Source organism: Mobula hypostoma, chromosome 26 (assembly GCF_963921235.1).
Source record: "Mobula hypostoma chromosome 26, sMobHyp1.1, whole genome shotgun sequence".
NCBI lineage: Eukaryota > Metazoa > Chordata > Chondrichthyes > Myliobatiformes > Myliobatidae > Mobula > Mobula hypostoma.
Genome location: NC_086122.1, coordinates 32,416,902 through 32,440,166, shown reverse-complemented (window position 1 = coordinate 32,440,166; position 23,265 = coordinate 32,416,902). Strand labels below are relative to the sequence as shown.

General features: G+C 46.9%; 1 protein-coding gene across 2 annotated transcripts; it reads right to left on the bottom strand.

The window, feature by feature from the left end:
* Positions 1–1,828: 1,828 nt before the first annotated feature.
* On the bottom strand, positions 1,829–17,994 carry LOC134338156 (CD276 antigen-like). Of its 2 annotated transcripts, none has more exons than XM_063033750.1 (5): positions 17,860–17,994; positions 15,917–15,988; positions 14,063–14,401; positions 11,776–12,057; positions 1,829–1,951 (listed from the first exon to the last, which is right to left on the bottom strand). In XM_063033750.1, the coding sequence occupies exons 2-5, from the start codon at positions 15,969–15,971 to the stop codon at positions 1,836–1,838; spliced, it is 792 nt and encodes a 263-aa protein (XP_062889820.1). In that variant the 5' UTR covers positions 15,972–15,988; positions 17,860–17,994; the 3' UTR covers positions 1,829–1,835. The 2 variants fall into 2 exon arrangements, with proteins under 2 accessions (XP_062889820.1, XP_062889819.1); XM_063033749.1 differs by lacking the exon at positions 1,829–1,951 and adding an exon at positions 10,068–11,485.
* Between the last annotated feature and the right edge of the window lie 5,271 nt (positions 17,995–23,265).

Genomic DNA, 23,265 nt, shown 5'->3' with positions numbered 1-23,265 from the left:
AAAACCCACACATTCCACAGGGGGGATGAACCGAGACTCCTTACAGAGGACTCCGCGGGTGAACTCCAAGCTCCGATGCCCCGAGCTGTCATAGCGTTGAAAGTTCAAGGTAAAATTTATTATCAGAGCACATTCATGTCACCACATACAACCCTGAGATTATTTTTCTGCGGGCATACTTAGCAAATCTATAGAACAGTAACTGTAAACAGGATCGATGAACAACAAGCTGTGCAAATGCAGTTATAAATAAATAGCAATAAATAACGAGCATAAAATAACAAGATAGAGAGCCCATTGGTTGTGGGAGCACTAGAAATAGAATGAGTGTAGTTATCCCCTTTTGTTCAAGAGCCTGATGGTTGAGGGGTAGTAACAGTTCGTCAACCTGGTGGTGCGAGTCCTGAGGAGTTTGTACCTTCTACCTGATGGCAGCAGCAAGAAAAGAGCATGGCCTGGGTGGTGAGGATCTTTGGTGATGGATGCCGCTTTTCTACAGCAACATTTCATGTAGATGTGCTCAATAGTTGGGAGGGCTTTACCCTTGATGTACTGGGCCACTGCCACTACCTTTTGTGGGATTTTCTGCTCAAAGGCATTGGTATTCCCATACCAGGCCACAATGCAGCCAGTCAGCACACTTTCCACCACACATCTCTAGAAGTTTGCCAAGATTTTTAATGACACGCTGAACCTCCACAGACTCCTGATGAAGCAGAGGCGCTGCTGTGCTTTCTTTGCAAATACGTTTATATGATGGGTCCAGGACAAGGTCCTCTGAGATCATGACACCCAGGAATTTAAAGTTACTGACCCTCTCCACCTCTGATCCTCCAATGAGGACTGGCTCATGGACCTCTGGTATCCATCTCCTGAAGTCTACTATCAGATCCTTGCTCCTGTTGGCATTGGGTGAGAGGTTACTGTGGAGTTCCCATCATTGGATCATTTGGATTAATTGCCAAAGAGCATGGCCTTACTCTTGCTGGGAATCGCTCTGCGCTCCCCCCAACCCCTAAAGTCAGATGAAGCATTTGTTCATCAATCCATGTATGGACAACAATGCTGAGCAAAGATAGCGGCATTCGTAGACACAGGAAAGTCTGCAGATCTTGGAAATCCGAAGCAACACACACAAAATGCTGGAGGAATACTCAGCAGGCCTGGCAGCATCTACGGAAGAGAGTAGACAGTCGGCGGCTTGGGCCAAGACCCTCCTTCAGGACTGGTGGCATTGTTCGTGCACAGGTAGACTTTGACCTACGTGCCTTCTCTGTCTGAGATCATTACCTCCATGTCCTTTGTGATGGCTTTGGTGAAAAGTTCTGAAACCCCACAAACGAGGCAGAGATGAAAGTAGGAGAGTGAGAAATGGCAGATGGAACTGTTCGAAAGAACAAAATAGTAACCGTTGGTTGACATCTTTCTCTCATTGCCTGTGCATTGTTCTAGGAGCATTTGAGACAGTCAGTAGAGATGGACCCTCCTCCACCACAAGCTGAGGCACTTGATTTTTTAACCTCTTGTCTGATGGTCCTCTTCTCTGCAGCTTCTGGAAGTGCAGGGGTGCTGCGTCACAACTCCAGGGTCACTGCAGGCGCAGCACGTTCTGGGCTTTCCTGTCTTCCCCATATGGCCACAATTACTTCCCACGATAAAGGTTCTCTGTCCGAGTAGACTGCAGGGTCAGGACACCATCAGTTCTCCCCTGGGAAGATCACTGATTCACCAGTGCGGTTCGTTCCTAATGGAGGCAGGCACCTAAAGAAGCTTTCCTTCAACCATGATCAAACGGCGGAGCAGACTCCCGCTCCCTATGTCTTATGGTCTTCTCCTCAACCCTTCCAGAAGAAGGTAGATCCACTGACTTTTTCTTCGGAAAGCAAAACACCGCAGATGCTGCAAGTCTGAGATGAAAGCTTCTGGGAATACTCAGCAGGCTGGACAGCATCTGTGGAGAGAAACACAGTTAAAATGTTACAGTGTGAAGGAATGTCAGCAGAATGTGGAGAGGCTGACGATGTCAAGTCATTGCATTGTTGAGACCTGTTGAGATTGTGAACGAAGTCACCAGAGAGACATGGAAGCTGGTGGATACAGAAGTCTATATTTAGCAAAACGAGCAGCAGGCATCATATCTGAGACAGTTTTGGAAGAAGAGGCCTGCCTGACCCAATATTAAATGACATTTTTATATGCTAAAGATCAAAGGAAACAGCAGGACAATTCTATAGTTACACTGTATCTACAATGCTTCCTTTGAATTACATATAATATTCAAACACCGCTTACTTCACATTCATACATCAGACACCCAAAATAAATACTAATTCCCACTGACTCTTGGTCACAATCATGCAGATGCAGGCATCTGAGGTCAAATGGAATGGTTCTTTGTTTGGAATCAACCCCAGTCGGCAGCTCCAGGAAGACCATTGTTCAGAGCTGCATTTTAAATTCAATCTACAATCCACATTCAGGTCTGAAGACTGGCTGCTGTTGAAATTAGTATTTGCTATATACCATAACTCCAGAATATGCCCTAATACCCAAGTGCAGTAGTAAGTTTAGTGGGAAGATGAAATACGTCACTTTGAGGCTACATTGGGCTTCAGTGGAACAGTAAAAGAGGCTAAAGACAGAACTCAGAGTGGGAGTGACATGGAGAATGGAAGTGCAGTTGCCTGCGGCTCGGAGTCACAGTTACAGACTACAGATAACAGTCACCCAATTTGTGATTGGCTTCTCTTCAGAGACCTCATTCCACTGTGGCCAGTTTTAACTGACCATTGTGTGCATTTCAGGGTGACGTCATTATAGGAAGCATGTGAATGCTCTCGAGAGGGAGCAGAGGAGACTTACCAGGACGCTGCCTAGATTACAGAGGAAGTCCTAGGAGGATAGGCGAGCAAGCTGGAGCATTTCTCTTTGGAGCAAAGAAGGGTGAGAGGTGACGTGATAAAGGCGTACAAGAAATAATAGAAAAATCTGGAAATCCAAGCAACACACACAAAATGCTGGATGATCTCAGCAGGCCAGGCAGCATCTATGGGAAAAAGTACTGTTGTCATTTCGGGCCAAGACTCTTCTGGAGAAAAAAAAACCTGAGGAGTAGAGTTTAAAGGTGGGGGAGTGGAAAGAGAAACACAAGGCGGTAGGTGAAACCGGGAGGGGGAGGGATGAAGTAAAGAGCTGGGAAGTAGATTGGTGAAAGAGATGCAGGGCTGGAGAAGGGGGAATCTGATAGGAGAAGACATGGAGGTATATAAGATGATAGGAGGCATAGATAGTGTGGACAGCCAATGCCTTTTTTCCCGGGGTGAAAATGGTTACTAAGAGAGTGCATAATTCTAAGGTGATTGAGGTAGGGTATTTACACAGAGTGGTGGGTGGGTGGAACACTCTGCCAGGGGTGGTGGTAGAGGCAGATACATTAGAGATTTTTCAGAGGCTCTTAGACAGGGACACGGGTGATAAGAGTGTTATGTGGGAGGGAAGGGTTAGACTGATTGTGGAGTGGGTTGAAAGGCTGCACAACATCATGAGCCAGGGGCCCGTACTGCACTGTACTCTTCTGCACTCTACCAGGCACAGCAAATGCAGGTCAACCGCGAGTTCTCCTGCAGGGACAGTTTGGGACCCTGGTGGGTTCAAAAGGATGAGGTTAAAGAGCAGCCGATGAATTTCCTGTGTCCAATCAGAAATGATGTCATAGCTGAGGGAGAGAGATAGTTGTATGGATAGAAACAGCCCTTTGGCCTGTCACATATGCTAGCTATCATGCTTATCTAGACCAATCCCAATTGTCTACATTAATTCCAGTTCTCCTAAGCTTTGCTCACTCAAGTATCTGCCAAGGCTTGTCTTAAATGTTCCTGCTTCCACCATTTCCTCTGGCCACTCCTTCTAGATACCAACTACACCCTATATGAAAGATTTACTCCTCAGATCCCCTGGTCCTGATGGAACGCATCCCAGGCTACTGAAAGAAATGGCAGAGGCTTCGGTGATAATTTACCAAAGTTCTCTGGACTCTGGGCAGGTCCCAGCGGATTGGAAGGTGGCGAATGTCACATCACTGTTAAAAAAAAGGATGTAGGGAAAAGACGGGTATCTATAGGCCAGTTAGTTCAACATCTGTAGTTGGGAAAATACTTGAAGCTCTCTTTAAAGAAGAAATAATGAGGCAGCTGGAAAGAAATGGATCCATCAGGCAGACGCAGCATGGATTCAGCAAAGGCAGGTCCTGTTTGACAAACTTACTGGAGTTCTTTGAAGATATAACAAGCACAGTGGATAGAGGGGAACAGATGGACGTTATTTACTTGGTTTTCCAGAAGGTGTTCGATAAGATGCCACATAAAAGACTTATCCGTAAGATAAGGATGCATAGAGTTGGGGATAATGTATTCGCATGGATAGTGAATTTGGTTAACCAATAGAAAGCAGAGAATTGGAATATATGGGTGTTACTCTGCTTGGCGATCAGTGGAGAGCGGTGTGCCACAGGGGTCGATGCTGGGCCCACAACTGTTCATGATATACGATATATAATGTTCTTGTACATTAACAATCTGGAAGAGGGGACTGAGTGTAGTGTATCTAAGTTTGCTGATGATACTAAATTGAGTGGAAAAGCAAATTGTGCAGAGGATATGGAAAGTCTGCAGAGAGATAGAGATAGGTTCAGTGAGTGGGCAAGGGTCTGGCAGATGGGAGTATGATGTTGGTAAATGTGAGGTTATCCACTTTGGAAGCAAAGTTGGAATATCAGATTATTATTTAAATGGTAAAAGATTGCAGCAAGCTGCTGTGCAGAAGGACTTGGGAGTGCTTGTGCATGAGTCGCAAAAGGTTAGTTTGCAGGTGCAGCAGGCTATCAAGAAGGCAAATGAGATGTTGGCCTTCATTGCTAGGAGGATTTAATTTAAGAGCAGGGAGGTTATGCTGCAACTGTACAGGGTACCGGTGAGGCTACACCTGGAGTACTGCATGCAGTTCTGATCTCCTTACTTGAGGAAGGATAAACTGGTTTTGGAGGTGGTGCAGAGGAGGTTCACCAGGTTGATTCCAGAAATGAGGGGGTTAGACTATGAGGAGAGGTTGAGTCACCTGGAACTGTACTTACTGGAATTCAGAAGAATGAGAGAAGGTCTTATAGAAACATATAAAATTGTGAAAGGGATAGATAAGATAGAGATAGGAAAGTTGTTTCTGCTGGTAAGGTGGGAGGAGAAGATGGCAGCGCGCCGGCGCGTGTGCAGCCCTCCAGTGAAAAATGATGTCGTATCTGTTAAATAGGGGCCGTGGACAATTCTGATTTGATGGAGAATGAATGTGAAAGCACAGAGGAACATCTGGAGAAATTTCTGAAACGCCCGTTCGCTGCTGTCGTTACTGTGTGGTTGGGAATCTTTCGGAGAGTAGGCCTCAAAATCCCCGGCCTTGCCTGCTTTTGGTGACCGGGAAGGAGGTTGAATCATTTCGACAGAGATGGCGCTCAGTACTCAGTGTCGGAGAGCTGATCAGAGCTCGAAGTTTTCGGATGACTCAGAGTCGGATTGTGGTCGGCATGGCAGGGAGAGTTTTTCTTCCTTCTCCCGTCTGTGTGAGATGTGGGACATTTGAGAGACTTTGAACTTTACTGTGCTCATGGACTTCTTCATCAAGTTATGGTATTGTTGCACTGTTTGTAACTATATGTTATAATTATGTGGTTTTGTCAGTTTTTTCAGTCTTGGTCTGTCCTGTGTTTTGTGATATCACACCGGAGGAAATAATGTATCATTTCTTAATGCATACATTACTAAGTGACAATAAAAGAGGACTGCGTGTCTTCATAATCATAATAATAATAATAATAATAATAAGTGAGGCTAGAACTAGAGGACATAGCCTCAAGATTCGGGGGAGTAGATTTAGGATGGAGATGAGGAGGAAGTGCTTTTTCCAGAGAGTGGTGAATCTGTGGAATTCTCTGCCCAATGAAGCAGTGGAGGCTTTCTCAGTAAATATATTTAAGATAAGGTTGGATAGATTTTTACATAGTAACAGGAATTGAGGGTTATGGAGGAAAGGCAGGTAGATGGAGCTGAGTTTACGGACAGATCAGCCATGATCTTATTGAATGGCGGGTCAGGCTCGATGGGCTGGATGGCCTACTCCTGCTCCTATTTCTTACGTTCTTATACTTCCTTCCTTTAATCTTAAACCTATGCCTTCTAGTTTTGGACCCTCTTAACATGGGAAATAGTCACCAACTATCTATGCCTCTCAAAACGTTATGCCTCTTATTGTGTCACTCCTTAACCTTCTTCACTCCAGGGAAAACTCTCCAATTTCTCCTAAGCAATCTAGCACTGCAACCCAGGCAACATCCTTGTGAATATGTTTCTGTACCCCTTCTAGTTTAATTAGTGTAGTTACACACCGATACTCTAAAGTGTAGCCTAACCACCATCTTGAACAGCTGTAACATGGCATCTCAACATTTAAGCTACACACACAAAATGCTGGAGGAACTCAGCAGGCCTGGCAGCATCCATGGGAAAAAGTACAGTCGACGTTTCGGGCCGAAACCCTTCGGCAGGACTGGAGAAAAAAAGCTGAGGAGTAGATTTAAAAGGTGGGGGTGGGGGGAGGAAGGGAGAGAGAATCACCAGGCGATGGGTGAAACTGGGAGGGGGAGGGATGAAGTAAAGAGCTGGGAAGGTGATTTGTGAAAGGGACAGAAGGCCATGGAAGAAAGAAAAGGGGGGAGGAGCACCAGGGGGAGGCGATGGGCAGGCAAGGAGGTAAGGTGAGAGAGGGCCTCGGCTGGTGAAGGTAATCATGCCATTTGCCTCCTCTACTACTCTGTCCATCTGTATCCTCATTTTCAGGGAAGATTGCACGAGGTCTCTGTTCTACATTGCTCCCCATCTCATTATCATTGACCGCGATTTAACTTCACAAAACGCATCACCTGCGACAAGGTCCATGTGCCATCCCCTTGCTCACTTCTCCAGCTGATCCAGGTCCCGTTGTAACCTCGGACAAACTTACTCACTGTCCACCACACCACCGACTTTGGTGTCATCAGCAAACTTACTGATCAGGCTTTTCAGATTCCCATCCAAATTGTTAATATCTATGACAAATAACAGAGAGCCCAGTGCTGGTCCCTGTGGCACACTACTGGCCACAGGCCTCCACTCTGTAAAGCTCCACTCAGTTTGCTAACTCACCCCGGATTACTTGTGTCCTAATCTCCTGGATCAGCCTCACATGTGGGACATTGTCAAAGGTCTTTCTGAGATCTGTGTGGACAGCCTCTACCATCCTGCTCTCGTACACCTCCTCAGAAAAACACTATCAAATTCTTGAGTCATGATCGCCCACCACAAAACTCAGGTACCTCTAATCAGTCCTTGCTTTTCCCAAAGCAAGTAAATCCTGTTCCTCAGAGTCCTTTCCAAAAACTTCTTGCTACTTAAGGCTCACCAGCAGAGTTTCCTAGCTGCCCCTCTTAATGGAAGGCACAATAGCTAACCTCTAATCCTCCTGTCTTTCACAAGGGGCTGATGAAGAAACAGAAATCTCTGCCAATGTACCAGCAATTTGCTTTCTTGCTTCCCTTAAGACAGAGGCCACAGGACATGGGAACAGAATTAGTCCATTCAGCCCATAGTGTCTGCCCTTGTGATATAACTGATCAGATTCTGGGGATTCATATGTTTCTAGGACTATGCCCCGGATGGCCCAAGCCTGGCTGTAAAAGGAGGAGGGTTAGGCAGAGGCTAGCAGCCCCATCCTGTAAAACCCAGAGCTCCAGAAACCCCAACATAAGCTCCAAAGACCTCACCTCTGGGAGAGAAGAATCTGCCAAGAAGAGGGAGACAAGGTGAAAGATTTACCCAGGACAGAGGACTCGAGCAAGATACTGTCAGCAGCCTATGTCCCAGTAGGGGAGTTGGGCTTAAAAGAGTACTGTGTTTGCAGATCACAGCACCTCCTTCTTCATAAGGTGGTGAGTCAGACAGAGTGGTTTTGAGCTGTCTGTCCCCTGCCTGTTGTGTATCACTCAGTGAGCTATGGCAGTGCCAATGTATCAGATTCTGTGAGCAACACTCATTCCTGTGGCGGTTTGGGTTGTGCATAAGGGTGCTGGGTTTCCTGGTACCAGTCTCCACATCGTGGAGTCGAGGCTGCCCGCGTGTGGTTTTGTTTTAACAGGCACGTGGGTTAGTCGTTGGCCAGGTCTCAATCCGGAGATGGAGAGGTCCAAGACAGCAGGAGACCAGGCTCTGCTCGGAGATGAAAGTCAATCTGCATAGTGTACTGGTATGAAAATGCTCGATGCAACCAGTGAAGTTAGTGACGTTATCATTCTTGTGAGAACTTTGATTTAGTTTTGCCCCTGGTTCTACTGCATGCTCATGGATGTGTGCTAACCACAAACACACACATGCACACGCAAACGCACACACATGCACACGCAAACGTACACACACACGCAAACGTACACACACATGCAAATGCACACACACACACACACACACACACACACACACACATACTTCCCCCTCACATCTTTCTATCTATTACACACTCCTTCCCCTCTCATGGTTCCTACAGAGAGCCATCCATCTCTGTAATGAGGATATTTGCTCACACAACACCCCCCACCACCTTGCACCATCAGCACCCCCCCCAGGCTGGCTCTGCGCCCTACCTCACTCTCCAGCCCTGAGAGACTCCTGTCCTTGCAGTTAGATCAGTGTTACACTGGCAGTGGCTGTGCCTGGGCCACGGGGTGGCTGACGTTGTTAAACTGAGATCAGGAGCTCCAGGCACACTCCTCCCTCTGTGTCCGGCTGGGCTCCCGCCGAGTCGTCTGACTGATGTCTGCCCATCGCTCCCCTTACTCGCATTCACATTCCCGCCCACCGCTCCCCTGACTGCTGGTGACACGGATCCCTGCAGTGTTATAAATAAGAATGGATGCCATAGGCATTTCTAATTTATTAAACCACTTTATTATATTATTAAATATCACATAAAAGCATTAAATGACAATAGTAAGATTAAACACAAAAGACAGAGCAGCACTTTCAAAATACAATAGAAACAGGATCCAGCAAACATTGAATACAGTTGCTTTTTCTTAGGTTAAACTGTTTTTGAAATGTTTAAAGACAGTTTTTGAACATTATTCCTCACACTGTTGTGAATAATTCTCTCAATCTGCTCACCTCGCAATCTACGACTATTATCAAACTCGTGCGGATCGTTCAGTGCCATCACACCCAGGTTCCTTGCATCCATCAGCTCTCAGTCACTCATCAAGAATAAGTTAACGACTTTCATGATCATAGGTGACCGCAATTTCATGACTACAGAGCAACCTTTATTTAATTAGGGATACCGCGCGGAATAGGCCCTCTCAGTCCTTTGAGTCGCGCCGCCGATTTAACCCTGGCCTAATCACGGGAGAAATTACAATGACCAGTTAACCTACTAACCAGTGTGTGTTTGGAGTGCAGGAGGAAACCGGAGGCCGCCGGATAAACCCAAGCACTCCGTGGGGAGGACGATGGGATTGAACTATGGCGCCCTGAGCGGTAAGCCTGGCGCCCATATAATCAATAAACGTTGGTTGCTCAGGATACAGGAAGCCAGAATTAGGTTTACTCTCACTGATGTGTCATGAACTTTGTCCGCCAGAGAAAGCAGGATCTCCCAGTGGCCACACATTTTAATTCCACGTCCCTTTCCCATTCTGATATGTCTATCCACGGCCTCCTCTACTGTCAAGATGAAGCCACACTCAGATTGGAAGAACAACACCTTATATTCCATCTGGGTAGCCTTCAACCTGATGGAATGAACATTGACTTCTGTAACTTCCGTTAATGCCCCTCCTCCCCTTCATACCCCATCCGTTATCTATTTATTATTATCATATATGTATTTTTTTCTCTGTCTTTTTCTCCCTCTGTCCCTCTCACTATACCCCTTGCCCATTCTCTGGGTTCCCCCCCCCTTCCCCTTTTCTTTCTCCCTTGGCCTCCTGTCCCATGATCCTTTCATATCCCTTTTGCCAATCACCTGTCCAGCTCTTGGCTCCATCCCTCCCCCTCCTGTCTTCTCCTATCATTTCAGATCTCCTCCTCCCCCTCCCACTTTCAAATCTCTTACTAACTCTTCCTTCAGTTAGTCCTGACGAAGGGTCTCGGCCCGAAATGTCGACTGTACCTCTTCCTAGAGATGCTGCCTGGCCTGCTGCGTTCACCAGCAATTTTTATATGTGTTTCATGAACTTTGTTGTTTTGTGACAATGGTACAGTGGGAGATAATAAAAAAATCGGTGGACACCCCAATAAGAGTGGGAAGTCATTGTGTCCCGGCAGACCTTTCGATCCCATTACACATGGAATATTTAGAGTCATAGAAAAGAACAGCTCAGAAAAAGACTTCGTCTCATCTAGTCCTTGACAAACTATTTAAACTGCCTAGTCCCAATGACCTGCACTGGGACCATAGCCCTCCATACCCCTACCATCCATGTACCTATCCAAACGTCTCTTAAATGTTGAAATTGAGCCCGTATCTGCTGACCACTTATGCTGGCAGCTCGTTCTACAGTCTCTCGACCCTCTGAGCAAAGAAGTTTCCCCTCACGTTCCCCTTAAACTTTTCACCTTTCACCCTTAACCCATGATCGTAAAACAACGGAGGGACCCGCCTGCACGATTGTTCCTATTTCCTGAATCCTAGTAAGACCAGATCTCTCAGTATGAATGTCTCCATTGTGCATGCAACTCACGATAATGGGCAGATTTACCAAGCCCACTGCACGATTTTGTAAACAGACACCTCAATCTCATGCTGGAGGGCTTGCCAGTCTAATTCCAGGTGGATCTCTCAATCCCATTACTGTATATGGGGAGCACTTAATAAGGTTGGTGGTTTCCTCAATCCCATTGCACATGTAACTCTTTGTTTTGTTTTCAGAGTAGATCTTACAGCTCCGTTATACATGGAGCCATTAACGTGATCGTCGACAGATCTGTTTGTCCTAAGTCTTGAGTCATCCTGAGACTGCTCGTGGGGCAATCAGCTCGAGCTCCAAACCCCAATGCCATGTGAAACCATACAACCACAGAATCACAGTCACTCAGTCAGAATACAGATGATTTCCATGATTCCATTACATCCACGTCACTCAGACCAGCTCCGGCTTGTTGTCGGCTCACTCATCGACATCCCAACCATTCAGACACTTCACCAGATTTAAGTTCACTCAGAACATACGTATCGTCAATGAGAACATGCCACCATCATACAGGAGCAAGACCACTTAATTCAATATGATCTTTCTCTATTTTATCTAATTTAGTACAGGTGTAACTAAATAATAAAACAAATAGAAGCCCCAGCAAAAGAATGCAGCTTATGAAGAAAACATAATTTCTGGTAAATTCATGGGGTCTTGTGGGATTTTCTGAAAGAAACAGGAGAAAGTCTTTAATTAATTAAAGAAAAAAAGCTAAAAAAATATATACAGCCGTATTAAAAATGTAGACAGAAGTTTATTCAGTGGCTATTGGAGATGGGTCTACCTAATAGACAGGAATCGGCAGATCGGAGGGAGATTGGAAGTCTGCTGGGTGGTGCCACAGGGTAGGACAGGGTTAGTAGTTTTAAAATCCTTATCATCTCCTCAGATAATGATCTACAAAGGTAGTTAGCGAAGAAAGGAAATGAACGTGAAGAAGAGAACAAAAGGCTTACCTGAAGTACAACTTAGTGTCCTCAAAATGGTTTGATTGAGAGCAGCATTTCTGAGCACAAATGTATAGTTCGTTTTTCCTCTGATATCAACTTCCGTTGAGCTTTGGACTGTGTATAGACCATCATCAGATGTCCGGTACACGTATTCAGCTGAAAGGGAACGATTCAGACTATCTCCGTTGTACCAAGAAACGTCAGCAATTGGAAGACCATGCGACTCGAACATTAGAAGGCAGCTGGAAAACTTCTGCCTGATTGACAAAACTGGCTCATCGTAATATGCTGTAAATGTAAAATGGTTAATCAATTCCAGCTTCTTAACTCGTGAACTTCACAATGCTTTTGCTGATGGCCTTTGGCACAGATATGATTAACCAGAACTGTACATAATCCAAGACAGCCTCTTGCTGGACATCAATTGGCTTATGTTTCTATAGATTTCTCTACAAGTCAAAAGTAAACTAAAAACACAATGTGTTGCTATATCTTTACTGGTGTAAAATGAATAACATCAAATTCACATAAGGCTGATAAAGAAAGAATTATTATAAGTGCAGAGAGGGGGAAACACTTCTGTTGTTCATGGGAATTAACATACAGTACTGTGCAAATATCTTAAGACATTCGGACAGAATTAGGCCATTTGGCCCATCAAGTCTGCTCCGCCATTCAATCATGGCTCCCCAACCTCAGCCCCACTCCCTGACCTTCACCCCGTAACCTTTGTTGCCATGGCCAATCAAAAACCTATCCATCACCGGCTTAAATATACCCAATGACCTGCCCTCCACAGCTGCCTGTGGTAACAAGTCACACAAATTCACCACCTTCTGGCTAAAGAAATTTCTCCGCCTCTCTGTTTTAAATGGACGCCCCTCTATCCTGAGGCAATGGAGCAGTACAATGCAATACAGTTTTGTGCAAAAGTCTTATGCTCCATAGCTATATACACACCTAAGATAGGAAACATCATCTCTACATCCACTCTCTCGAGGCCTTTCACCATTCTATAGGTTTCAATGAGGTCACCCCTCATTCTTCCGAATTCTAGTGAATACGGACCCAGAGCCATCACTCTTCAGAAGACAAACCAATCAATCCTGGAATCATTTTTGTGAACCGTCTCCGGTTTCAACACATCCTTTCTGAGATAAGGGGCCCAAACCTGCTCACAGTACTCCAAGTGAGGTCTCACCAGGGCTTTATAAAGCTTTAACATTACACCCTGGCTTTCATATTCCAGTCCTCTTGAAATGAATGCTAACGTTCCATTTGCCTTCCTCACCACAGACTCAACCTGCAAATTAACCTTTAGGGAGTCCTGGAGTTCCAGTGCACCCCAAAGTTTTTTGTATTTTCTTTCCATTTAAAAAAATAGACAACTCTTTCATTTCTTCTATCAAAGTGCATGACCATACACTTCCCAACAATGTAATCCACTTACCATTTCTTTGCCCATTCTACTAATCTAAGTCCATCTGTAGCCTCTCTACTTCCTCAAAACTCTCTGCCTCGCCACCTATCTTCATTTTGCCTGCAAACTTTGCAACAAAGCCATAAATTCCGTCATCTAAATCATTGACATATAATGTAAAAAGAATCAGTCCCAACACAGACCCCTGTGGACCACCACCACCAGTCACTAGTAGCCAGTCAGAAAAGGCTTCCTTTATTCCCACTCTCTGCCTCCTGCCAATCAGCCACTGCTTTATCCTTGCTAGAATCTTCCCTGTAATTCCACGGGCTCACAGCTTGTTAAGCAGCCTCATGTGTGGCACCTTGTCAAAGGCTTTCTGAAAATCCAAGTACACAACATCAACCAATTCTCCTTTGTCTATCCTGCTTGTTACTTCTTCAAAGAATTCCAACAGATTTGTCAGGCAAGATTTTCCCTTGAGGAAACCATGCTGACTACAGCCTATTTTATCATGTGCATCCAAGTACCCCCAAACCACATCCTCAACAATTGACTCCAACATCTTCCCAATCACTGAAGTCAGACTAACTGGCCTATAGTTTCCTTTTCTTTGCCTCTCTCCCTTCTTGAAGAGTGGAGCAACGTTTGCAATTTTCCAGTCCTCTGGAACCATTTGAGAATCTAGTGATTCTTGAAAGATCGTTACTAATACCTCCATGATCTCTTCAGCCACCACTTTCAGAACTCTGGGGTGTACACCAATAGTGCAATCAAGCAATACACTTGCTCAATGCACATTCCTGGTCATGTGAATCTGGTGTGAGGGGGCGTCTTTGAAGAAGAGTGAAAGATGTAACCAGAAAAATATACCTGCTACAGTGACATTCAGAAGACTTTCATGCCTGGAGTTGCATGAAGTGTGACACTGATATAATCCAGAATCCAGTGAATCCACTCTGTCGAGTTTCAGGGAAGCATTCCCATTTTTAAACTCCTCAGGGAATAGTGTCGTCCTGCCTGCATATCGTGAATCCTGCCTTTCATTCTGAACTTGGTCATAATAGTAGCTGTGGACAATCTGACCAGTCTCCTTCCGTTGCCAGTTGATGAAGCAATGCTCCAGTGGTGCCTCGACACTGCATTCCAGCACGACAGACTGGCCATGGATGGCTATAACATTATTAGGTACCATGTCGGGTTTAGGATGACCTGGAAATTAAAGCAGGAAAAATAAAATATCAGAGATCTAAAGCAAAGATAGAAAAATGTTTCAAGAACTCATGCGCTTCCGTAACTGCAGAAAAAGCCAAATGTAAAGCTTGTTTGCACACAACTTCATTAGGTATCTCCTGTACCAGACAACCTCCACGAGGACCGCAACATTGTTGTACTTTGGAGGCTTGTGTGTCCCAATGAGCTCAGAGGGCTATGGTGGCTGGAGTTGGGGTGTTATGCTTTGGCTCATGGTAGGGTCACCAGTACCAAAAAGGTCAAAGGGTAGAGTGGTCCACCAGCCCTCCATGTTTGAGGGTTCAGCTCAGGGCTAACAACCCTGATTGGTGAAACAAAACTGTTATGGAAACAGCAATGAAGAGTCCTTCTGCATCTGAGTGCGACGGTATTCCCGAGTCTCCTCCCGGGACTTGCATGGCTGACAGTGAACTGAGAGGAAACTATTGATAAAGGAAACCCTGAATACCGCCAGAGATGGAGGACCTTCATTGCTGCCCTAAACGCCAGTGGCGTAACGGGCAGTAGGAAGGTATACCTAATAAAGTGGCCATGGAGTGTACGTGCGGGGTCGTACACATCTGCTGCTGTAGCCCATCCACTTCTAGGTTCAACGTGTTGTGCATTTAGAGATGCTCTCCTGCACACTACTGTTGTGACATGTGGTTGAGTTACTGTCGCCTTCCTGTCAGCTTAAACCAGTCTGGCTATTCTCCTCTGACCTCTCTCACTAACAAGATGTTTTCACCCACAGAAGTGCCACTCGCCGGATTTTCTTTGCTTTGTTTTTCCCACCATACTCTGTATACTCTACAGACCTTTGGGCGTGAAAATCCCAGGACATCAGCGGTTTCTGAGATACTCAAACCACCCCATCTGGCACCAATGACCATTCTGCAGTCAAACTCACTTAGATCACATTTCTTCCCCATTCTGATGTCTGGTCCTGAATGACAACTGTACCTCTTGACCGGGTCTGCATGCTTTTATGCATCGAGTTGCTGCCCACATGTTTGAGAGGTGAGGCGATGCAGATTTGAGAAACAATATCCTAGCATTGGAGGCAGTCCGAAAATAATGCTTGAGGCCAGAGAATTCTTCTTGGATTAGAAGAACAAGGGACTATCTTATTAAAAAGGACACTGCAGGGTAGATATTGAAGCATTTTCAAGAGTGGGGCAGCCTTGTACTGAGAAACATTCTACATGATAAGGGGCAGCCATTTAAGACTGAGGTGTGTAGAAATACCTTCATGCTGGTGTGTCTCTGGAAACCTCAATGCCAGATGTCGACGGAGGCCAGATCACAGGAGGTACTTCAACAGGGGTTGATAAAATTTCGAAAGATCAGGGAATGGTGGGCCAAGGGAAAGTTAGGGTTGAGGCCTGCGGTAGATGGCCCACCGTGATCACAGGGAAGGGGAGCTGGCTCACAGGCTCACTTCTGGTCTCAGTTTCTTTTATTGTTAGAAACACTCAGTTAGTTGTAACTTACCGCCAGCTCCGTGGTGTATCAATACAGCAATAAGATTAAAGATAATTTTCACCATTGTTCTTCAAAATAAGCCTGAAAGAAAGAGGACAGATGATGCATAATGAGCGGCAAACAATTCCAATCAGCGCACAGGAATGGGGGAGCTCAGCAGGTCAGGCTGCATCTATGGAGGGAGGCCAACAGTCGACGTTTGGGCCCAAGAACCTCCTACCAGGACTGGAAAGGAAGAGGGCAGAAGCCAGAATACCAGGGTGGTGGGTAGAACAGGTGTGACAGGTGAATCCAGCGGGGATAATGTGAGAAGCTGGGAAGCAATAGGTGGGAGATACAAAGGGCTGAAGAAGGAATCTGATAGGAGAAGACAGGAGACAGTGGAATGAAGGAACGAAGGGAAGGAGGTAGAGAACCTGAGGGAGGAAGGTGACGGTGTTACGGGCAGGTTGTGAGGACAGAGGAGCGGAAAGGTGGGATAATGGGGTCACAGGGATATGGGAAATGGGGGGGGGCAGGGGTGGGTGTGAGAATGGGGCAAGGTTTCATGAAATTTCTTGCACTTTAGTAAATAAATGCTTGCACTAGATGGCCCTTCATATGATTAAGGATGTGCTACCTTTGGAGCAGAGGAGGTTCACGAGAATGGTCTGGGAATGGAAGGGTTAACATATGACGAGCATTTCATGTCTCTAGACTTGTAGAAGAATGGGAGGAGGGGATAATCTCACCAAAACCTATTAAATATTGAAAGGCGTAGACAAGGTGGATGTGGGGAGGATGTTTCTCACAGTGGGAGAGTCTAGGCCCAGAAGGCACCTCCATGCCGCTTTAGAACAGAGGTGAGGAACTTCTTCAGCCAAAGAGTAATGAATCTGTGGAATTCATTGCCACAGACAAGTCACTGGGGATATTTAAAGCAAGAGGTTCATGGGTTTTTGATTAGCAAGGTTGTCAGAAGTTACGGGGAGAGCGCAGGAGAATGGGGTTGAGAATAACACCGCCACGATAGAATGGTGGAGCAGGCTCAATGGGCCAAATGGCCTCATTCTGCTCCTGTATCTCGGGGTTTCAGTTGTATTCGGCGCTACAATGGGGGGCATTCCGGCAATGAGAGGCGCCACATCGCAGTACGCGACCCTTCCCCGCAGAGCCCAATTTTCCTTTGAAGCAGCAGCCTGACATCTCTTACGACGGTTTTGCATTAAATTGCGACCCTCCAGCCAACCAGCGGGCATCTGGGCACGGGCGCATCTCTGACAGAAGCCCCGCCGCTTGGACTAATGGATGGCAGCTCCGGCCAACCCCAGGGGCAGACAACCGAGGAGATCCTCCAACCAACCCCCAGCCCTGCACACCAGGTACTGTACCCAACGATCAGGACCGGGGGCCGCCAAGAGCTGCCTCAGACCGGTAAAACGATTCTCAGGGCTGTACTTCGAACCTCGGTCGGTGCAGCATCCTCCAATTTCGACGCGGAGGAGGAGGGATCCCGTGTGGAGAGACTTCCACCGGGAACATGGACTCACTACTAGACCACTGTGGTGTGTCTGCATGGGAAGTGTGCGGGATACTGACTACCCGCCGCGCAAAGTGAGACACTTTCCACCCCCACCGTCCGAGCAGCCCCTGCAGGGAAACAGTCCAGCCATGTCTCACTCTCTGTGAAATAAAATCCCAGTACCCCGGGAATTAAGACCACAACCCTCCGGTCTCCCACCGCTTTAGATCGGGTCTGCAAAGTGGCTCGATCCGGCACAGAAAACCCTGCCAACCGCCCCCCCCCCCACCGCTCTCTGGTGATTTCAAACTCGGGAACACTTCTGCAAAGTTGCAAGCCCGAGGAGTCCCATCTCCCTCCCCTCAGCCCTCTCAACCGCCCCACCGCCGCCCGTGGAGTTTCGGAGTTCGGGCACCGAAGAAAAAGATTTAAAAAAAAGTTAATTCGTTACCTGCTGCCGAGCGCTTCTGATCCAGGACAGACTGACTCGGCAGGCCAACGTCTTAACGTTTTTAAATATTTGGCACGTAGATCCTGTTGTCAGGGAAGAGAAATAAACACAACACGCAGTTGTCAGCGCCCTCCCACTATCCCCGAAATCTAGTGGCTCACCAGAAATTCCGGCCGAAGTTTCTCTCCCATTATTGTGCTTTATTGTCAATGTGTAACCAATTCAGTATCGATCCCGGAATCTCGTAGAAGACCCGAAACCACCAAATGAATATATAATAAATATTAATATTCCACCCACCAAATGAATATATAATAAATATTAATATTCCACTCAGGTAGCTATTGCCCACGATGGCGCAAACTTCATTCGTTAAGCATTTTTTTTTATCCGGGGAGTATTGCAATGGCTCCCAGTTCCGGAAAGCAAGGGCCTTCGACTATTTGCAACCCCCCCCCCCACACCCAGAGACACCATGTTTGTGATGCACTGTGCAGTTGTTATAAAATAAAGACAATTTTCATGACGATTGCACCCTGTCTGTGTGAACGGTCTGTAAAAACAAACTGGAACAGAGGGTGCCCGACCCGCTAGGTTCTCCAGCAACACACATCAAACTTTGCTCTAGTTTCTACCTCCCGTGGTCTTCTGTACCTCCAGGAACGGGGTTGTTCAGCTGTGGAGGGAAGAAACTAGATTTTTTTTTAAACAACAAACGGCTTTGTTTTGAACAGACATGAGAATATCTGCAGATGCACACCACACAGAATGCTGGAGGAACTCAGGCAGGATCTACAGAAAGGGGTCCCGAAGGTGGGTCTCAGACCGAGACGCCGTCTGCTCACTCTTTGTCGCAGATGCTGCCTGGCCAGCCGAGTTCCTCCAGCGTTTTGTTTGTGTTGCTTCATCTTGAATGATACCGCTTAAACTGATTGTGGTAAAATAAGTTTTACAACAACTGGGTGGCCGGGTGGAGATGTCTCTACCGAGGCAGGTGTGAGGTTCTCCTTCCCTCCACCAGCCTACAGGTCACCCTTGGGCAAAGTGTAGCGCCTGCTCAGGTCCCCCCGATCAGGGTCACGTGAAGCCATGGGAGCAGGTGGTGGATGGTCGTACGAGCAGCTGGTGCACATCACAAGTCCTGGTTATGCGACCACTGATGCCAGGCAGACAATCTCTGAAGAGTATTGATAATGTTGCAAGGACGTGGCTGGGGATGAACCCAAGAGCAGGATACAGGCACGGAGACAGAGTTGTGAGGTGTTAGCGCAGCTGCGAACGTGGAGCAGGTATTCAGGAGAATTTTTACACGGAGACAAGGTTTACGTAGATTATCCAGGGAATGGTGCGGAACTTAGAACTGACAGTCCTAAGGGACCAGGAAACAAGGTTTACACGCATTACAATAGACCAACGAACTGGTGAAGCACCACCGTGACACCAGAGTTCTTATCCTCAGTTCGTAGATAGAAAGCAGGTGTGCTGTGATTAACGAAAACTGGGAATAACTGGAAATCAGATGAGCGGATTAAGACCTAATCAAGGAGATAATAGCAAGATGGGGCATTGCCGGATGGGACCATGACAGATAATGGCTGGGGTCACCCGTCTTGTAAAGACACTGCCCAGAAGAAGGCAATGGCAAAGCACTTCCTCAGGCAAATTTGCCAAGAACAATCATGGTCATGGAAAGACCACGACCGCCCATGTCTTACGACACAACACACAATGGTGATGATGGTGATTTGAACAAATCCTCATTACTGATCAATACACAAAACTGTAATTAAAACATAAAACAACACATCACAGGAACAGACCTATGATGTTGTGTTAAACTAATTAGCCAATGACATCTAATCCCTTTATCCTACACGTTCACGTGCCTCTTAAACACATCAATCACATCTGTCTTCGCAGCGATCACCGGGAGCCACATTCCAGGCGCCTCTGCTCCCCATGTAAAAACTCACCCCCGCCCCCACACAGCTCCTTTGAACTCTCCTCCTCTCGCGCCCTTTAAGGTGGCAACTTAGTAAACTTCTGCAGCCTCTCCACAGCCTCCCCATTCTTTTTCTAACAGGGAGACCAGGACTGAAGGCAAAAGGCCAGCTGTGGCCTGACCAGACTTTAGTAATACTATGGCTTCATGTCCAAACCACTAAGCTTGGAGGTCAGCCAAAAAAAACAAGAATCAGCAGACACTTCGACATTTTACCTCTAACCTTACAAAAAGAGAAATAACTCATAGAGTTACCAAACAAGAAATTATCCTGGTCACTTTTTTTTAATCGTTGCCTGTCACATCGCTGGTGTTTAGGGCAGCAATGAAGGTCCTCCATCTCTGGCGGTGTTCGCGGCGTCCTTCATCGCCGCCGGCAGCTTCCTCTCAGTTTTCACCACTGTCGGTCACACAGTTCCTGGGTGGAGACTCAGGAATACTGTCACACTCAGATCTAGAGGAATTCTTCATTGCTGTTCCCATAACACTTTTGTTTTGACCGTCAGGGTTGTTAGCCTTGAGCTGAACCCTTGAACTTGGAGGACCAGTGGAGCACTCTTAGTCTGACCTCTACCCTTTGATCTGTTTGGCATGGGGGACCTGACCAAGAGTCAAAACAGAAAACGCTAACTCTAACCAATATAGCTCTCCCTCATGCCAGCCTCCAAATCCTGTGACAAGGTCATGGTCCCCTTGGAGGACGGTGGTCATCACTCTAGGAAGGGTCAGAGCCGTCTCTATTTCCTGAGGAGACTGAGGTCTTTTAACATCCGCCGGACGATGCTGAGGATGTTCTATGAGTCTGTGGTGGCCAGTGCGATCAGCTGTTGTGTGCTGGGGCAGCAGGCTGAGGGTAGCAGACACCAGCAGAATCAACAAACTCACTCGTAAGGCCAGTGTGTCACAATGGTGGAGGCATTGGGAGCAAGGGTGGACCCAAATGCAAGACACGTCTTGTGAGGTTACTTAAATTTAGTTTATTGTTTGATACCAGGAGAGCTAGGCAGGAGTACGAATAGCGAACTGGACAAGGACTGAGGACTACGACTAGGCTTGGACCAAGGGTCTGGGCTAGGACTTGGAATCGGCTCCCAGAACTAGAGGAGACAGGAAGAGGCTAGGGTATGGATTCCGAGCCAGAGACTGGGCAAGGACCCAGTACCTGGGTCTTGCCTTGGGCTCGGACCCCAGAACCAGGCATGGACATGACATGGGCTAGAGAGAGGAGGAACATGGAAAAACAGAGCCTTGGTCTCGGGAGAGCAGGTACATGGAACCATAGACACATACACAGAACACAGAGTCGGGACCCCTCCTTGGGTAGAGGACATAGGGCTGGGACTCATGACCCCCCGCGGGGCAACGGCAAGACGGTCTGAGTTACCCCACGGAGGCAAGGACAAGACAAGACAAGGCATGACCCCCCGCGAAGCAACAGCAAGACGGCTTGACTTACCCCACGGAGACGAGGACAAGACAAGACAAGACCAACACGAATGAACACCAGACAGTACCTACATAGCTCTGGTGATAGAACTACACTGAAGTGCAGGCGGGGGCTGCAGACGAGGGCTAGAGGCGAGAGGGGCAGAGAAGGGATTCAGACAAGGGGGTAGGACAGGAATCACAGACCGCCAGGGCCAGGACTTGACTTGGTGCTGGAACGCCGCCAGGGTCAGGGCTTGACTTGGAGCCTCCGGGTAGTGCCCAGCTCTCGACTCAGCCCGGGAACAGTAGACAGCAGCTCCTGATTCTCTCCGGTGGGTTAACCGACGGACCCACCTTGATGAGGAAACTTTGCAGGCTCGCTTCGGCGAGGTAACTGGACAGGGTTGCTCCGATGAGGAAGGGTGAATTACCAGCACTCGCTTCGGCAGAGACTAGGCTTGCTCCAGCCAGATGACATCGGCACACCGTACTTTAGATGACTTTGCAGACGCTCTCTCTCCCCCCGCCCCCTGAACGGCTGAAAGCCGGAGACTATAAACTACCGGTTCAGCCGAGCGTTAGTTGCCTCTAATCACCAAAGCGGAGGGACAAGGGAAAACAGGGAATCAACGGTCCGGATCGTAACATAAACAAGGTAAATTTAAAGGGACCCCGATCCGGACCATGACACAGTGATGTTGTGGGGATGGAACTGGACTCTCTGACGGTGGTCTCTGAAAAGAGGATGCTGTCCAAGTTGCATGCCATCTTGTACAATGTCTCCCATCCACTACATAATGTACTGGTTGGGCACAGGAGTACATTCAGCCAGAGACTCATTCCACCGAGATGCAACACAGAGCATCATAGGAAGTCATTCCTGCCTGTGGCCATCAAACTTTACAACTCCTCCCTTGGAGGGTCAGACACCCTGAACCAATAGGCTGGTCCTAGACTTATTTCCTGGCATAATTTACATATTACTATTTAACTATTTATGGTTTTATTACTATTTAATTATTTATGGTGCAACTGTAATGAAAACCAATTTCCCCTGGGATCAATAAAGTATGACTATGACTATGACTAATATAATTGGCTATGAATGATGGGGATATTCTGGAAAGCACAATATCCAAGTCTTGCTAAGCTTCTAGAAACAAAACTCCAGCAAGATTACTATGCAGACAACAGAATTTGCTGCATTATTTAATGCAGAGAAGTTTCACATTTATGATGTAGCAAGAAACTTCTAAACAAATCATTTTCGAGTCATTGTCCACTCCTGATTGTCCTTCAGAAGGTGCTAGCAAGCCATTTTCTTGAACGGCTGCAGGGTTTTGCTGAAGATACTCCCATGTGCTGTTGGGAAGGGAGATCCAGTACTGAGGCCAAGTGACAATGATGGATCAGTGTTTGCAAATGATGGATTTGCAAGTCTGGCCTCGAAGGCTATCTGCAACTGCTTGTGGTATTCCCATGGCCCTTCTCAGTGGTGGGGGCCATGGGTTTGGGGAGTGCTGTTAGAGTAGCCTAGGTGAATAAACAATGTGAGTTTTGTAGGTGGTGCACACTTCAGTTACTGGTCACCGGTGATGGCTGGATGGACAGGTGTAGAGGATAGTTGATGGGTGAAGTCATGTAGCCTGCTTTGCCCATCCTGATGCAGGGCGTCGTGAGAGATTTTGGTGCTGCATTCATCCAAAGAAGGGGAGAAGATCTCATTTTGCTTCAGATTGGTGCCTTGTAGATGGGCAATTGACCCTAGGGTGTCTGGAGGTCTGACATTTGCTGCACGATACCCAGTGACTGAACTGCTCTTGGAGCCACAGTATTAATATGGTTGATTTTTTGGGTCCACAAACATATAGTCAGTGGCCATTTTATTAGACACAGGAGGTACCTAATAAAGTGGCCGCTGAGAGTAGGTGTAAAGTAGGAAGCTGGAGTGGGGGTGGGGGGAGTGGGGAGATTGA

What these genes read in the sequence shown, in the direction of transcription:
- LOC134338156 (XM_063033749.1), bottom strand. Translation starts at nt 15,971, where the DNA reads ATGGTGAAAATTATCTTTAATCTTATTGCTGTATTGATACACCACGGA. An exon ending in GATACACCACGGAGCTGGCG is followed by an intron (nt 14,402 to 15,916) that starts GTAAGTTACAAC and finishes TTTAATTTCCAG; the next exon opens with GTCATCCTAAACCCGACATG. An exon ending in GACACTAAGTTGTACTTCAG is followed by an intron (nt 11,486 to 11,775) that starts GTAAGCCTTTTG and finishes TGTTTCTTTCAG; the next exon opens with AAAATCCCACAAGACCCCAT.